At 41.7% G+C, this 18,824-nt stretch overlaps 1 protein-coding gene across 1 annotated transcript in view; it reads right to left on the bottom strand.

Annotated features, from left to right (window-relative positions):
• LOC144754919 (microsomal triglyceride transfer protein-like) overlaps nt 1-18,824 on the bottom strand; it is a 529,349-nt gene that overhangs the window by 247,640 nt on the left and 262,885 nt on the right. The window contains exons 7-9 of the mRNA XM_078643270.1: nt 8,567-8,706; nt 6,139-6,289; nt 4,639-4,796 (exon numbers count right to left, since the gene is read on the bottom strand). Coding sequence (XP_078499396.1) covers nt 4,639-4,796; nt 6,139-6,289; nt 8,567-8,706 — 449 coding nt within the window. The remainder of the gene's footprint in view (nt 1-4,638; nt 4,797-6,138; nt 6,290-8,566; nt 8,707-18,824) is intronic.

The following is an 18,824-nucleotide window of genomic DNA, read 5'->3' as shown; positions in this document are numbered from 1 at the left end:
ACAATGGCTAACTCATAACCACCTCAGACTCAATGCACGTATTCGCAATCACAAGATGAGCTAACCATCAGCTGCATATCATTTGGAAACTAAAAACTCCCCCCCCCCCCCCCTTACCCTTATGGGCCTCCCGAAAACCTCACTTGCACCTCTGAAGGCTACCCTCAAGGCTGCATTTAGGCTCATCACAGGTTAAAAAAAAAGTGATCTCATCACCCCTGAACTTCGTGCACTGAATTGGATTGCCTTCAAGGCCAGGATGCATTTCAAAATCGCCTGCAGGACCCACAAAGCGCTGCACCACAATACCCCCTCCTACCTGTCCCAGAAACTGGCCCTACTGGGAGGAAATCGATACTCCCGAAGCACGAGTTCCCTACTTCTCAAGCCACAAAAATGACAGAAAAAAAACTACTATTGTTCTCTCTCTGGAATAACCCCTAACATTTGGACCTCTCTACCGATGGAGATCAGAGGCAACCCATCCATATCCCTCTTCCGGAAAGAAGTACACGTTTCTATCCAACAAATTCCTCTCTCACTAGGACTAGGCCATTGGTACCCCTTCCCCACACTCGCAACATAACTTGTACATCGATACCTCAGTGAAAACTATGCGCACACTGTAACTTCCTCCCTCTTTTACCTCAGAACATTGCGTTCACATATTCTACTGAATATTATTTGTTTACATCCTTTATATTTTGTTACTTTGTATTTTATTTATGATTTTGTATTTATGATTATGTAACTCAAGTAATTGCTGCTATTTTGCTTACAAATCGCGATGTATATTGTTTACTCTGTTTTGCAGTTTTGCAGTTACTATGCATTTTTATTGCCTCTTTATGTCCCTAGGATTATTCGGTTGTGCTTACTCTGTAAAGCGCTCTGACACCTTCGGGCCATGTTCATGCTATGTAAAATTCCTCAAATAAATCAATAAGATTAATGCACAGTAATGCATATTAACTTATGGCATTCTAAAAGTGTATGTGGCCCAATAACTCATGCATCGACACATTTATTACTAAAGTGCAAACATCAAATTTGTCTTAAGTACCAGAGTACAGCAACACTGACATGACAAAATCACTTTTTACTGCCTCATAAACTGCATGTAATAATTACTTTATACAAGGAAAATACTCTACTAATAATCACAATATTTCTTCAGTGTGATTTTACCTTGCTCCACAAATGTCACCTGTTGTATCCTAAATTTGGTAAAATACCATTTGTTAACACAAATACACACGAAAAATGCCTTGGCTTAAAATATTTATGCAAAAGTACAAAGTATAACATGCTAATTATTACTAGTGATGGCGGAGATGAACATCATGACTCGCTCGAGGTTTCACCTCTCATTAGTCATGACCCCTCCCACACTCAACAATGACAATAAACATCATATTACACTCTGTACATCTGCATATATAGTATACATTGTGTATAGGTAAGCAGTCAAAATTATTATCAACCAATAAAAACTTTTAAGTTACCAACTTATTAGTAAACAACTATGGCCCAGATGCATCAAGCTAGAATCCGCTCGCAAAGGGGCAGATTCTCAGAATCTGCCCCTTTGCGACCGGTATTTTTGCATTTGGGATGCATCATCCCAAATGCAAAAACCGCAAATTAAGAAATCGCAAAATTGCCATTACTTGCATTTAAGTAATCTCAACGTGAGATTCCTTAAATATAATGCATTAAAGTTTAAAAAATAGTGATTTCGCTAATAGGGCTCGCAAATTACCATGAAGTTGAACTTTCTGGCAATTTGCAAAAACTTTGAAAAATGCACTAAAGTCAATTTTTCAAAGTTTCATGTTGCGCACACACATGCCCTAAGGGCATGTGTGTGCGCAACATATGTGCACAGATCAATTTCAGGGGTGCAACAGGGTGTCCTTTGGACACCCCTGCATCCTTGAACTCGCATTCTCAATTTGCGAATCACTAATTGCGATTCGCAAATTGAGAATGTCTTCCCATTCATTCCTATGGGCCTCTAGGCCCATAGGAATGAATGGGGGGGGTATTCCTTAATTGCGACTCGCAATTTGCGAGTCGCAATTAAGGAATTTTAAGAAATCGCTATTTTTTTAGTGATTTCTTCATGCATTGCATTTTACTATTCCTTAATAGCGAATCGTTATTTTTCGCTATTAAGGAATAGCAAAATGGGTTCTTGATGCATCTGGGGGTATATCATGTTATCCTCATCAGAAGGAGGGGTCAGAGGTCATAAGTGGTGATAATTCAGGACAGCAGGACCTGGTGAAAGGAAGAGGGAATGCAAACTTTTGTTCAGGTTAACACACTATAGTTTTGAGGTGCTAACTGAAGCATTCGTTACCCCGTAAGGATTAGAGTTTTATATATTTAGATTTGTTTCAATTGCTTAACTCATTCTGTGTTTCTCCTATAAGTTGTACGTCCATTTCATTCTTGAAAATTGTTATGATTTCAAATAACTTAAAAAAAATAAACCACTTACTTCGACTTGCAGGATAACATCTTAGCAGTCACATTCATTTTCCCAGTGTGCAGAAACATCAGTCATAATATAACAGGGGTGTAATGGAGGGGCCAAATTAATTTGAGCAGAAGGATGGGCTAACCAGTTTTAAAGAAGAAAATACAAGGCAGACACATGTGGGCACATGCGATTATGGACAGGAAATCATTTCCCCATTATCTAACAGCCAGCACAACAAACAAAAATAATACAAAGAAGTGAGCTGGAAAGATGAAGATGCCACAACTGGGAGTAGTAATAAATAAGCGGAGAACATTTGGCACGAAAGCACAAACAGCATGAGACTGGATGAACTGAACAAGTTGTTCCAACACATCTGATAAATATTTAGAACCAAAGGCCAGATGTACTAAAAGGTTTTGTGGTCGCAAGCAGTTTCCATCTGTTTGTAGCCACAAAAAGGGTGTTTACGATGTACTAAAGACATTTTAAGAGTCAGTACATTTTACCGACCAATAAAATGGCTTTATGATTCAATACTGAATACCTAATTCAGAAGGGGCATGTTGTGGCCATTCGTTTCAAACAGTGATTCAACATGGAATGTATTATTTTTTGTAACCAAAATCCTGTAGCAAATCATTGACAAATTATCAAATTTCGAGTTGGGTTGGTAATGCCTTCTCCGAAGGGAAATACTACCCTTGGGACTCCTTTGAGAGTATAGAAAAAGTTTGTTGGGAAGTAGACAGTGGTCCAGGCTATCACTGTCAACTATCAAACAAACCTTCCATGGAAAGAAAGCTTTTTTTTTTTTAAACGAAGCATCATCCCTTTTGGGGAAATGGGATGCATTTTTAAAAAAGTTTACTTTGTTGAAAGGTGTTCACAGACATGGTGGACTGCCTCTCTGATGACTAGCTATCAGAGTGCGTTGCAGTTTGCAAGCTACCTCATTGATATCCATGAGGAAGGAGGAATTGAGACCCACTCCAATTTGGAAATTGCAACCAGTAATTCGTTTTACGGGCCCCATATCCTGAAAAAGTGTAGTTTGAATACATATTCAGAGATTAGGTTATTTGACATGTCTGAAGGGTATTGCCTAGCCAAATATGACTGAATTTCAGATAGACAAAGGATCAGCAGGATGAAATTTGCAGCACTTGTTATTAGTGAGTAGACACAACGTTTTGAACAATTCTGATCTGAGTGAGAGAAGGCTGGGTGGTATGCTTTTTTGGTTGCCGTGTGAGGGTAGATAACATCCTGTTAGTGACTGTAAAACAGACAGCAGCGAACCTTGAGATGGGCTTCTGGTGGTAAGCACTCAAAGCCATTTTAGCAGAGATTACAGTGAGTGAGACTAAGTAAGTGGAACACACTCGCAGCAGAGATTAAAAAACGGGTGGTCCAATAAGCCAAGATTCTAGAGGGGTTAGATGGGTCGGGACTCATTCCTTACCGCGGTCAGGAACTCTGGGCACTGACTCCATAAAATGGTGAGCTCAAAATTGTTGACCTACGAAGTGGTATTTGGCAGTTTGGTGTTTTGCATTTATATCAGATTAGCAGATAATTAAATGTAGGCTCTTTCTCTCCCTACATAAAATTCTACAAACATATTATTTGCTCACATTTTTAATACTCTCCATGCTTACTTTGACTCTAATACCCTTGCTTCTTTCATTGTCTAAAGTAGAGACTTGAAACAATATACCTTGGGTTGACGTTGGTTTTCCAGACCATGTACAGAGACTACGGCAGGTCTTGGTTATTCACAGTTCTGCTTCATCCTTGTGAAACAGGCCCACAAGAACGTTGGGGAAACCTGACTGTTTTTACAGATCTGCAGATCTCACTGCAGATGGTGCTAGCTACACCACTCTGAAGACCAGGAGAAATCTTGCCAGAGTGGAATCTTTTGACTAGCATCATTGTCAGTGCTTGCCTTTCAGATGCATGACTTGCGAATAACCATTCCAATGGAGTGAGTTGGTCACTGCACCAAATAATAAGCATAACAGGCAACCAATCCTTTCAATGTAAAAATGGCTCCTGTCACAAAAAAAATACCTTTTCTTTCAGTGCAACCACCAGTTTCATCAAATGTGTACAACGGAATATAGATAAACATTGGTTGTACTTACACTACGTCCTCTGAAGATTTCTGTAGGAGCTGAAGGATATCTCTTTTTTTGGCGTGACGCAACATTTGCACAAACGTATGAAAGCGCCTTGTTGACAATGGCTTTGAGAGGTTGATTCTCATTGGTCGCTTCCCTGACTCCTTCAGATAGGTAATCAACTAAAAACAGCACAATAAACAGAATATTAAACACCCAAAAATGTTATATCCCAATTCACTGTCACACAGAGCTCAGTGTAAAGTAATCAGCTAATTACTACATGGTAAAAAACAGTCAACTGCTATCCCATGTTGACAGGGAACATACATTTCTAACAGCAGCTATCACTGTCAAGTACCCTGGATGCCTTCCTAGTAAAAGCTACCTCGGTAATTATAAATGAAATCAAGTTGACAGAACGCAGGTTGTCATTAGATTCGCAACTACATCAGAGTCGTCACGGTACCCCTAGCATCACCAGCCCAAATTTAGAGGAGGGACATGTGGAAGGAGGTCCAGAATCTAACGAGTGCCCCTCATCGTTGCTAGAGTCTCCTTGTATTCAAGAGATTTCAGAATCCCCGATAACAAGAAACAAATCAACTGTTACAACAAGGGCACAAAAAACCAAACAGACAAGTGGAAGTAGCCCTGCTGTTATGGGTAAAAAATGAAAGGGCCAGATAACTAAGAAGCCTCGTAAACAATACATACCTAAACTCCAGGCTAAGAAAGGCACGCAAGAGATTACTGAGCCAAGACTAGATTTAACTATTGAAAACCATGATTCCCCAATGACAAATATTACACCTACACAGATTCCATTCATTATGCATCAGAGTACGGAGGAACATTTCTGGTCTAAGATGAAAGTATTGATGAATGCCCATTTAGAACCCATTTTAACTAAATTAGGTGACATCGAAAACCGGCTATCTTATATGGAGAGTCAACAACTAAATATTAGTACACCACAAGCTGAACCGAGTTCTGGGTTAAATAAACAAATGGTTAAAAACAGAAGTGTGGAAATTGCCACAGTGGACTTCTCAGGGCAAAGTATGACACTGCTTGGGATGCCTAAGAACAAACTATTGGGGATAGGAAAATACCCAAAAAGAGCATAGACGGGAAAAAAAACGCGGCCATTGAAAGTCCCCCAAGTCATTTGCATGTAGACAGACCAGACTCCATCCTAAATTTGCCACCCCAAGCTACAACATATATTGTTGTTTTAGCAAACGTATATCCATTAACATCAGGGGAAGGGGAAGACTGGTTGTCTCTGAGAAATAAATCATTGCACCTCATTAATGCTAAGACAGGAATAGATAGTAATGTCTTATTTTCTGAACTCATTATGGCTCAAAGGGTCAGATGGGTTGGACCAAGTAAGAAATTATTTATAGCATTAATTGTAACTTTATGACAACAGTTGTGTATTTTTAGGACCACCTAGTGGCTTTAAAAGCAGACTAAATGAAAAATAAAATATCAAATGTTCATGCGCACAGTACTTACTGAGTGGCAATGCTGGCATGTTGTCTTCAAAGGTTGCCCAATTATATCAATCGCATGGTATTTCCCTGGTAGAGTTGAAAGTACTTCCTGCATGGTTTGTCCAAGCAGCTCTGGAGGGCCCGGCAGCACTGACTCTAGTTCGAGCTTCTGTCTGAAAAAGAAACCAAAACCTCGACATATTTTCCTGTAACTTGTGCTATACAGTCAAATGGTGCTTAATCTACACTGGTGTTTGCAGGTGGCAAGCACTAGCTCTCATGTTTGGGGACTGAGGCGTTTCATCATTTGGCTTTGACCTGGTACAAGAAAATGGCAGAAAATAGAAAAGGGAGGAGGAAGAGAGCGAGACAGGAGAACAGTGACAAACTGAGAAAGCAGATTTGAAAAAGACTTACATGAGTGAGCAAAAGAGATAGTAAGTGTGGGGTGAAGGGAGAAAGAGGCATGAGGAGGAATCACATCTAGTAAGTTTTGGTATCAAGCAAAAGAGGCATTCCGAGCACCAGCAGCCAGCTCTTAAAAATAACTTTAGGGCCCTGTACTTATTTGATTTTTTCATAAACTCAGCCCAAGGGCATTGTAACGCTCTGCATGATCATCAGTGACATTGCACAAGGTTAGAATGATTTTTTTTTTGCCTAGAATAATAGGATGTTAAGCCAACACCTTAACTTGAACCTGGTCCATAGCTCAAAAGTCGGCAACTCTGGTGGTACTACCACATCCCTTTGTTTTTTGCAAAAAAACATTAATTTCAATATACTATCGGTATTATTATGTAATAGCGAACTGGGGAAAGTACATTAGCATTTTCTAGGTGGAGAGTTGCAGCTGGCAGCCAACAGTACAACTGATGCCTATAGCCAAACATATTAATCAACCAATGCATGATAGCAGATAATAATCATACAATCTCCAAGCACAGTAAACCAATAAGACATCAGAATCGAGGACTAGGTGTAAGGTCTGGGAGACAACCCTAAAGGAGGGAAAGCTGCACACAGGTTTATCAGTGGATACCGTCCATTGGAGTTTCACTATAGGTACATTTCTCCTTGCTTTTTAATTTTTGCCACTCCAGATGAAGAGTCAGACCATTGACCCATCTGAGCTAGAGGGCAAAACATGTTGACTATTAGACCTCGGAGCAACAGTTTTTCCAAACACCATTCCTTTTGTTCTGTGGTAGCAGCTAGATAATATATTTACAAATATGACCCTGTCTCTAGATATTGCTTTTAACAGTGAGCCCATTCAGGTAGATGTGTGTTCTGAATGAAGAGAAGACCATATGATGAAGCAAGGCACCATAGGAGGGTGGGGGTCCTTGGTCCTTTATACTCCTAGAAGTTATTGATTAGTTATTGATTTGATATACTTGGTGTTTGTATGAATATATAAATAACAATGGAAGAATGGATGAAAGAACAGTGTGCTCCTCTCAAACCATCCCCTGTTTTTAGTGTGCAGATAATGATCCCCGCTACCAACTAGATGCAACACTTCTGCGGCAATTCCATAGACACCACTTACACCAACATTTAAAGTACATAACAAATCATGTTTTTGATACAATCTCCTATATGCGCCTCAAATGGAATTACAGGTCCGGTGCAGAGTGTATATGAAGCACATGTTGTCATCCATGAAAACTTGCCGCAACATAATCATGTATGTTGCATGCATTTCCAATTTGCGCACTTCCAGATTAAGTTAGCTCATAAAAGAATTACACAAAATTATTATTTTCTGCAGAGGTGTAATTAGGAGTCAGGTTCAAAGTGTGCAACCACAAATATTCAAACTCGGTTGTTATGGTCATTAGTGTGTGGCAATTTTCAGCTATAATTTGGAAGTTATGCAGTCAAGCGTTTAGCCTTTTTTCGTAAACGGTGTCAGCTTCCTGCAACCCCCCCTCCCACCTCCGCCCCCCACCACCATTTTTAAAACGTATGTGACAAACATAGCACAGGCAACTCTGAACAAAGGTAGTTTCAGACGTGGTGTGACCTGGAAGTTCTGTAATTTGGCAGAGGTAATGTAAGAGAATATGGCAAAAGCTAACCAGAAATAAACCTAGTGGCTTGAAGTTGTTGACCAAGCATTTCACTCACATCTTTTGTTCTTAAAGGGTATTTTCTTGCATTGATCACCCTTTCTTTGATTATCTCTATTATGCAACTCACAATATCACCTCAGGCAAGTTTTAACCGATGATTCCTTGTTCTGTAGGCATACTGGTTAAACGGTAAAACAGATATGCCATTGGGGGTAGTCCCTTCTCAAAACAGCACTGGACTCATGAGAAACAGCATATATGTTGGAATTATAAAATACTAATTTCTAATGGATATCTAAATTGTGAAAAAATTAGTAAGGCAGCAAGATTAAAGTAAATCGAAATCAGCAGAAAGATCATTGTGCAAACCTGGATGTGATATTGGCGCCAATGGACGATTTCAAAGTCAGAGATATTATATGGGCTTCTTCTGTGACCACGGACTGGATGAGGCGGCTGTCCATTGAGTAAAGGCTCTTGCTTGTAGGTTGCCATTGGACTCCAAATGCCTGTAAATTAAAAGTAACAATATTTATTTAAACTTCTATTCTCACTGTTACTGTTCAAGTCATGATTGCCTTAGCTTTGAAAAGGACCCAGCTACAGTGAGGCTGTGTTAGAGGGTAGAACAGCATGTAAGTGTGTAAAGTTCGCTCCCCTGAATGAACAAGCATTGGCATAGCCAATAGGTCTCGCTTTTGGGACCTTATAAGTATTTAGTTATGCAGCATAATATCCTTGGTGCAAAAACATCAACTGTTGCATGGCTAAACACTTATAAGGTCCCAAAGGCGAGACCTATTTGCTATGTTAATGCTTGTTTTTTTGTGGTCACTTTGCGCTGAACGGAGGTCCTTCTGAGATGCATATGATGGCTCCTTCATTGGGGTGCTGTATTTAATATAGGTTACCAGGTTTTGAAACCCGGGGCATTTATCAAACAATGAAGGGCTACAATATCGCAACCGCTGACGGGTATGGAATAACTTAAATCAATCAGTTTTTGTAAAGCGCAGTTTGTCACCTTAGAGGGTATCTAGGCACTGTGCTGCGGGCGTTCAGTTGAAGAGCCAGGTCTGAGTCTCAAAGTCAATGACAGCGCTTCTCAGCATGGAAATGAGAACGAGGCCCTAAAGGAATATATTCAATAGAACTTGAAGCTCAGCCTCGTGTATGGGTTTTTTAAATACATTTTTTTACTAAATTGCTTACTGATAAGAGCTGATAAGTCGTCCTGATTGGAACACATTAAACTTACTTTTCTTTATTTTATGTTGACCATCTCTGAAAACTTGTACATGTACTCGCCGAAATCCGACGGGACAATTTGGAGGAAAAGCGGGAGTCCCTTAGCAAATCCTAGACGCCTGCCTGGTGACCCGAAATGTAGTGCTGCGTTAATTGTAAGCATCAGTCCTACAGGGCAGTGTGCCCCCTGCCGGTGAGTGGAGATTAGCGGAGACTCTCAGCTCCTACAACGGGCCCTCCCAGACCTGTCCTCATCGGTACGAAGTAGGGTTTTAAGTGAATGGGTGGCCGGTCTCTGCTGCTTCAGAGGTGGGTAAATAACCGCCGCCTTAGACTCGAGCCAGGAGTCCTGGTCCTGAAAATGAAAAGAGCAGCCCAGCCCTCGGGTGACCCGCCATGTAAATTCGCTTTTTGTGTAGGGTTAACTATAAGCGAAGTCGCTCCTCTTGACTCTGTAAGTTTGCAGTGAGGTATAGTAATGTCTCTGGTGACATGGGGTTGTCTGGTAACGGTACCTACTGTGGAGTTTGGGTTTTGGCCCAGGTCACAGTATCTAAATTTTTGTCACTCAATGAACAGTCTTTCGAGAGGTAAGTTTGTGAGCGGTTCTAAGTTTATAACAAAAGCACCTGGTAAACTATGTGGTCATTCAAAAAAGAACACTTCTAAACTTAGTAGCGAGCATAACACGATCTGCCCATTTACTTATTTAAATTGCGGTTTAGCACACAATTGTTTGGAGGAATCCCTACACCCTAATAAAGGTATTAAACTAATTTAGCAGCCCAACTGGTCAAAAGGTTCGGAGAACTTTTAGGGTACACTATGGTAATGCTAACCAACATTTGGGAACATCTAGAAAAGCGACGAAGCCAAGAAATTCAAAACATCCTCAAGAATCGGACAAAATTACCCGAACTGTTCACATTACACTACCAAAAACTGGCCACTAGATGTTAGCATTGCAGTTTTACATGGGAAAGAAATTACCTACGGAGTCCTTTAGTTAATCCAGTAAATGCAAGTAATCGCGGTTGTAAGGGTGCCCGTGAGATGGCGCCTGTGTTCGTAAGCGCGCGCCCGTAACCGCTCGCTGGTGGCCGGAGAAAGCCTTTTGGTAGCACTTCAAAAAGTCAGCTACTAAATGTCTCGCCAGGCGAGACCTAAAAAAAGAGAATTGTGGGTTGGTGGTGGAATGTGAAGTTGCACACCATTAAATTACCTACTTTCCAGTACGGTGGAAAGGTGGAGTGGGGGTATCTTTAAATTTCCATTGCAAGTGGATGGGAGGGAGAGACTACATTGTGAGTGGCTGCACAGCTGTAGCTTAGCAGTTGTATACCCCAGAGATGAGACAGTTTGGCCTTCAGGTGCTCACATCTATCCTAGGTATAGTGCCCCAAGACAAACCCATGGACCTGCCACAAAGGCCGTGCACCTGCCACAAAGCCCAATAACCAATGGACTGACCACTAGGGGCTCTCAGATAGCGTGTCTGATCAGGGGTAGTAAGCACTATACAAACGCAAATTCAATTCAAATCAAGATTGTAGTGCGTTCGTCTCATGGCTGCCTTTTCCTTGGCTTCCCAGGTGGCGTGCACTTCATTCTTCAGTTCCCCTGCTCATGCGGGGGATCATGCTCGAGGAAGGCCTCAGGAGTCTATTTCTTTTCTGGGTTGGAGGGGGAGGACAGCTAGGCTTTTAGACTGTTCAAAGAGGCATTTTTTTCAGTGATGTGTACTCCAGCAAGGTGAAGGAAGCCGGTAGGCAGGACAGGTGAACCATGGGTTACATAGCATGAACATATTTTAAAAAGTGATAATAAAAAATCATTATAGAATAAAAAATTATAAGCAAAATCAGTTGTACCCACTGCACTAGGGGGAAGAAATTAATAACCAAATCAAATAGCTTTCTGTCAAGACCATGTGACTTACGGAGCCGGTGATCTGGTGGCATAAATGGATTCAGTGTATGTGACTTCAGACCTTGATCATTAACTGATCAGGTCAAGTTATTTGAAACGGTGAATTAGATAGTGCGCAATTCTGCAGTGTCACCACTCCTGTTTTTAAGAGCTATTTGGAGTAGCCTATATCTAACACGTGAATCAGAAAACAACACAAGCATCTGGGGTCTCTGGTTGGCAGTGGTATGCACCCTGTCCAAGTAGGGACTCTTCCTTCTAGTCAGAACAAGGGAGTTACACACCCAAGATAACCCCTGATCACCCCTTGGTAGCTTGGCACGAGCAATCAGGCGTCTCTCAGAGTCAATGTATAAAGTATTGGTACATAACACAAACAGTATCACAGTGAAAACACTACAAATGGACACCACACCAGTTTAGAACAAGCATTTGCAATGCAATAGGTCTCGCATTAGGAAAGTTTGTGCTATTGGTATTGTAAATGACAATTTTTTTATTTATGTGTTGGTTTTGAAAATAGTGAAATTAATAGCTTTATCATTTACAATGACAATAGTTATAACTTTCGCAAATGTGACACCTATAGCATTTGTAATGCAATATGTGTTGCATTTACGTGACTTAAATGTATTGATATTACAAATAACAATGGCTTTTAATTTTTTTTAATAATGAATACTTAAATAAAAGTTATTGTAGTCTATAATGGCAATAGCTTAAACTTATGCAAATAACTTTTGTGAAGATTATGTTCATTGTATTTTATTGTGACAAAAATCCAAGAACAGAAGTGAAATATTAACATCTTTTTGTGACATTTTTTAGTAAAGTTTGAAACATTGAGAGAACATATTTGAACCAGTTGTTGTTGAATGGTTGCATAGATTGATGCTGTGGTGGCGCTGAGTGATGCTGTGGTAGCGCATAGTGATGTTGTGGTGCCCCTGAGTGATGCTGTGGTGGTGCTGAGTGATGCTGTGGTGATGCAATAGATAGATAGAGTGAGTGCGATGGATAGATAGAGTGAGTGCGATAGATAGATAGTGGGAGGGCGATAGATAGATAGTGGGAGGGCAATAGATAGATAGTGGGAGGGCAATAGATAGAGAGAGGTTGATAGATAGATAGAGGGAGGGAGGGCGATAGATTGATAGAGGGAGGGCGATAGGTAGAGGGAGGACGATAGATAGATAGAGTGAGGGCAATAGATAGATAGAGAGCGCGATAGAGTGAGGGCGATAGATAGATAGAGTGAGGGCAATAGATAGATAGACAGATAGATAGAGTGAGAGCGATAGATAGAGTGAGAGCGATAGATAGAGTGATGGCGATAGATAGATAGAGTGAGGGCGATAGATAGATAGACAGAGTAAGGGCGATAGATAGAATGAGACGAAGGGATAAAGAAAAAAATGCAACGACAGCGAACGAAGGAGAGAGGGGAGCATGTAAACGGGTCTAAAGTGACGTTAGTAAGAGAGACAGAGAACAACAGAAGTGAGTGGAAGGCAGAATGTTGAGAGGAGGAGAGAAAATAGAGAAATATGAGGCGTTAGTGGGAGAAGAAGGGAGGGGACAGCAAGGCAGAAAGAAGGAAAGAGGAATAACAAGTAATGTCCGTGCACCAGAGGAGGGAAAAATGCACAAAGAAGGAAGCCTATAGAAGCTGATGGATAAGTAAGCAAATGAACGTGAGCATGAAGCCAACCAACAGTAAGCAGTAGGCGGCTTCTAAGGTCCATGAAAGGCAACTATAGGTCTTGCAAGATAACAGTTGCAATTTGAATTTAAAATAGAACTACAGGGAATCTGGTCTTTTAAATATATGCTTTATTAGCTTATTCTCAAATTTGAAAGTGTATGTAGGTAAAAATGTGTTCAACGTAATGCGCATGTGCATTAGCATTAAACTGTTTCTGAAAAAGGGGCAAGAGTAGGTACGGCCTGCAGGCTGACACCAGATGTTATTGTTAGCATTGAAAAAAGTTTTTTTTTTAAAGTTTTATACAGGGCTTACTATACTCGGAGGTATCAGAGCACTTTACATAAGCACCAGTTACGTTACAGATGGGCACATTCTTTTTCTTTAGGCACGAGAGATTAAGTGATTTGGCCAGATTCACAGAATGTAGAGCGCCCCCTGCCGAGACTCAAACCGGTTTCCTCAGCTCCGAGTTCGACAGCCCTATCCGTTAGGCCACATTCTTAGCATTAGGTTTATTAATAGTTGAACATACAATCCATAGGCGGCTCAAATGATGTTTACCAAAGTGAAGGCCAAGGCTCACAGGTACACACCCCTTCTGTAATGAAGATAAATAAAAGATCACCGAGAGGCCAATTTTAGCTTCCAAACATGTTACTTATAACCCGTCCCAGGTGGATATTCAAAAGGGAGATCAAGCCATTTTAATATACCACTGAGGCAGGCAGAACGAGTTTTGATAGTTCATTACACAGTACTATGCATGAAGCTTGTAGGTGGCATGGTTCCCACAATAATTCAACAAAATACCAACCAACTCCAAGTCCCCATTGCACCCCCGTGGTATCCCTGGTTATTTCAAACTAAAACACAGCTCCCATTCAAGAGTGCATTGCATCTTAGGGAGTAGGGTGGCTTCAGGTGAAAAGATTTTCTTGGAAGCCAGACAAGGTAAGTAGGTAGAAATGCAACCTGCAAGAGGCACGATCAGTCTGTGTAAATACAACATATAAGATAAAGAGATGTTGCAAGGAGCACTTCTTAGGCACTAGCAATGATTGTTACACCGGCGTGAGTGTAACTATAATGGTGCCACAATGGCGTCAGAGCACTGGGATAATAAAAGGCGTGGTAGGAGCTAGAGAACAGACACGTAGAGGCATTTACACCTCCTCCACCCAAACCTGGAAGCGTGAGGTGAAAGAATAAGAACCCCGCCCGAGTGGCAGGTGGGATCATTACTCACACCATGACAAAGAAACCCCTTTAGATTAAAATAGAACACAGACAGTGCCGGCTCATGGCTCACCCAGTAACACCACGGTCTTCCCGGACGGCAGCTTGGAGCGGGACCGTGTGGAAACTTCACTAAAGATGGATGACCTGGGAGTGGAAACGAGTTAAGTAGCAAACCAGTGAGCCAACCCCTGCAATACCGGCGTGGTCTGTGGGTCGCGCCCTCGCTCACGAAAGTGAAAGCGTGGTGGAGCGCAAGAAGAGACACGTGCGTTCACAGAGCGTGTCTCCTAAAGCGCGCGGTCACAGCCATTGTCTGCAATAGGTTTATTAAGCTCGTGCACACATTATGTCCCACTTTGCTAGCTACCCAGCGACAATAAGTCTCACTTCGCAAACAGCGCATGGCACTGCATCACTAGGCTAGACCTAAAAATAGGATATGTTCATCTAAACCGAACAAGACCAAATTGACAAAAATCCAACACACAGAACTCAAATTATGACTTTTTAAAGGTTTCAAGAAATTTTGTCCATAGAACTCTATGGATGCGGTGATTTTACACAAAGTACCTTAGGCTGTCAAAATCCACAAACAAAAAAAGCAGCAGAGGAAGAAAATATCGGAAAACATAGCGATGCTACCAAAATCTGTGTAATACATAAAGAAACTGATTGTATACCAAATTTGGTATTCGTCTGATATGTGAAAAGGTCAGATATCTGGTCCATTATTTGCTGTCCCAACTGTCTCAATAAAAAACATTGCTGTTATAAGTCTCAAGAAGGAAGAGAATATTTGACTTAGCTGTTCTAAGACATGAGATGATTTGCTGATGATTATTGGGGTTTATCAAATCAATTAAATTCCAGCTGCTAGCCTTAAATCTAGGGAGCCAAGTCTATTCAATTATAATTCTAAAGATCTGTTCCGTATCCTCACTAGTTGTGGTAAGGGAAACAACTAACAAATAATCATTTGTGATTACTACTTCTGCAATAACCCATTTAGATATGTTTACCCCACCCCAATATCTTAATTTCTTCAATACTTCCATGACACACATAGGGTAACCAGAACTCTTCATCTACACCAAAGAGCGTGTGCTCAGTCCTGGAATTTTCCAGGTTAAATGTTTTCTATCCTGTGTAATAGTGAACTGAGGCAAACAAAGACTGCAACTTTTGAAATTTACAGATTTGCTAAAAGGAGCCCCTGAACACAGCACTATGGTCAATGTACGTGAAGCACGCAAAATATTTGTTTTTGTAAACAAATAAAATGCATACTGGCATTTTACATGAAGATGAAAAATGAAAACTGATAGATTAATTTGAGTTCTTTTACCATGCAAAACATTAATTAAGCATACATAATGTCAAATGTTCTTTTTTTCAAACAAATTAAATGTTGTCGCTTTTTGGCAACAAGAAAGGAGAACTTAACAACCATTAAACAGGTTGTTTGTTTCTGTTAAAACCTATTTAGTAATACGCATGTAATTCCCCATCCCATGGTTCCCAGTCCATATTCAGGTCAAACTTGCACTCAAGGTTGCTGATTACCCAATTTTCCCACAATTTTTCTGCCCCATCATAAGCGGGTCCTATGTATTTGGAAAATATAGTGAGCAAACAAGAGCTATCGTGAAATAGAACATGATCTCGACCTAGCATACAGTGATATTTTTAAACCATCTTTTTTTAAAAAGATTTCGAAGATAGAGAAAGTTGTCAACGTTACTGCACTGTATTGAACACACAACGTTGTATCTGGATGGATTGGAACTTCCCAAGAACTAGCGTCCTCCCCCACCCATTCGTGCCTCAGTCTGGAGTCTCTGCTGCAGACGAATAGCATGTCCGTATGGTGCATGAGCTCAGATCCCACTGAGGCCAGTCCATGATAGGAGTTCTAGTTAAGCCAGATCTTTTCCCATTTCCTGAGCAGTCCCTTCCTTTGTACATTACTTTTTCTACAAGCTTGCACCAGTCCATATCGCGTTTTCAAGTTTCCAGATCCTGTGAGATCATAGTCCCCCACGCCTTGGCAATATTCCTTCTCGCTACAGTCAGGCCCAAAGTGGACCACACTTTCTGATATTTCAGGGCCTCCTCCTCTTCCCACACCACATACCTTACGGCTGAGCCATACCTTAACCTCACCTGTCTCATGCAGTCAGTGAGCTATGTCCAGAAAAACTTTATCGCAGGGCAAGTCCTTACAATGTGGAAGAAGGACTCTTCCTGCCCACATCCCCGCAGACGCAGATTGGAAGTTGTTCTTCCCGTTTTCAATAGGGTCGAACTAGAGTAGTATTAGCGGGCTAGCATACGTGGCTGAACCATCTGGAACCTCGATTTGATGGCAACCTCCCTTGGGACACCTATGGCCTCTTCCCACTCTCTATCCTCAAAACACTTCATGTCCTCCCACCGTTTTTACCTGTTGTAAGACATCTGGGGCATGATTTAGGATATTTAGGGTGTTGCTTTTTTAAGCACGGGGTCCCCGAATAGTCTGTCGTCCAGAGAGGAGGAATCCTCCAGTTCCCTACCCTTTGTGATTATTGATCCCAAGGCCTAACCTGCAGATACTGATAGGTCTCTGAGCCCCTCACTGGTAGTCTCTCATTAATGTTAGCAGGGGAACTATGTCTCCTCTCACTACAGGTCTCGTACTGCAGAGATACCGATTAGGTCCCATTTGGCAAATCCCTTCAGTCCCCTCAGATCGGCCAATATCGCTGCATCCATAGACTGGTAGGTTGTGTAAGTTTATTCCCCCATCCTAAGTATGCTGTTGCTTCTTTCAAGATTTTTACCATCGCACTGAGGGGAATGGGCAGCAAGCTCAGTGACTGCATACTGTATAGCTATGCCGGTTACCCTCGTCACCCATCATGTCTGTCTATTTGTAATGCCAGGTCGGTCTGAGCCATGAAGGCCTGATCACTGACCGTGATCTACTGGGTTGCCCAGTAGCACTTTTGGACTCCAGAGTACTTGCCAAAATTTGTGAACTTTTGCCTTATTCTGGACACCATTATCTCAGGGTTGGTAATATAGAGTAGAACTACAACCACATATAGGGAAATATTGTGCTCCCAGGTGACACCCCAGTCTAATTCTCTGACTAGTGGGTCTTGTCGCACCCAGGCAGCCATTGGTTTTAGTGCCAGATCGAAGATTATTGCCAACAGCTGGCAACCTTGCCTGGTGTCCTGTTGTACTGTGATTATTGACAGAAATATCCCATTGACCCAGCCCCCGGCAAGTGGACCACTACAGAATTAGCAGACTCATTGCTTATATTTCAGGCCAAATCCTAATCTGTCCAGTACCGCAAAGATGTAGTCTCATTCAAGTGTATCAAAAGCCATCTTGGCATCCAGGGATATCACCAGTGAACATTTGTGCAGAGTCTCCCTCTGCCCCAGATGTTCATACAGTCGCTGAGGACTAAGCCTCATGCTTCAGTTACGCATAAAGCCTGATTGATCCAGATCAGTCAAGGAGTGAATCACCTTTCTCAGTAATGTCACCAATAGCTTAGCCACTATCTGGACCTCTGCTTTCAACAATGTTATAGTCCTGTACAAGGCACAGTAGTCAGGAGGCTTTCCCTCCTTGTGTATTATCCCTATTGTGGTGAGTCAGTGGTCTTGCAGGAGGATACCCTGCGTTCTACCCTTTTTGTAAATAGCCAATAGCTGTGGGGCGACTTCTCTGGCCATAGCCTTATTTAGCTCCACTGGGAGCCGATTAGATCCCATGGCTTTACCTATCTGTGAATCTTGTATCGCTGCCTTAATGTCTTCATTCCTATGCTTGCCAGTAGGTAGTTTCTATAATGCCGGGTCAATCTTGGGAGGCCTATTCGGCAGTTTTGGTTACCATCCATGAACAAAGATGGGTGTAATAGGAAGCAAATGCTTCAGCAATATATGTCCACCCTCTGACAAGCTTACACGCATCATTCTTAAAATTCACCAACCAGTTCCAGGACTGATCCTGCATGTCCAGCCAGGCCAGGAGCTTCCCCATTATGTTTCCCAGAACACAAGTTGGTATGCAGTGGCCCTGTGTGCTGCAAGCGCAACACTGTTGGTGAGGCCTCTATATACTTGTTGCTCGATGCTTAATCTATGGCACATGGCGCCATCCACCCTAGTCATGAGAAGGCAGAAGCTCCCTCTCTAATTCATCCAGCTTTCCTCACCTGAGTGCCAGTTTCCAGTTTTGTATGCTTCCTACAGTGTAAGGGCTGAGTCATCTATTTCCATATTTTTTAGTGAAGTAGTGGTCCTTGCAGTTCAAAGCCCCCTCCATGACTTCCTAGTTTTTAAGGTACCATTGATTGATCTGCTATACCCTCATTAGAGTGTCAGAATGTTTGGGTACCACCACCCATACTGGTGAATGATCCAAATTCCTCTGGCAAGGGGTCAGACTTCAGAGTAAAGGTGGGCTTGTATCTGTCGGGAGAGTAGGTAATTATTGTTG

Source organism: Lissotriton helveticus, chromosome 5_1 (assembly GCF_964261635.1).
Source record: "Lissotriton helveticus chromosome 5_1, aLisHel1.1, whole genome shotgun sequence".
Classification (NCBI taxonomy): domain Eukaryota; kingdom Metazoa; phylum Chordata; class Amphibia; order Caudata; family Salamandridae; genus Lissotriton; species Lissotriton helveticus.
Note: the sequence above shows the minus strand (reverse complement) of the source record. Positions and strands in the feature narration are given on the sequence as shown.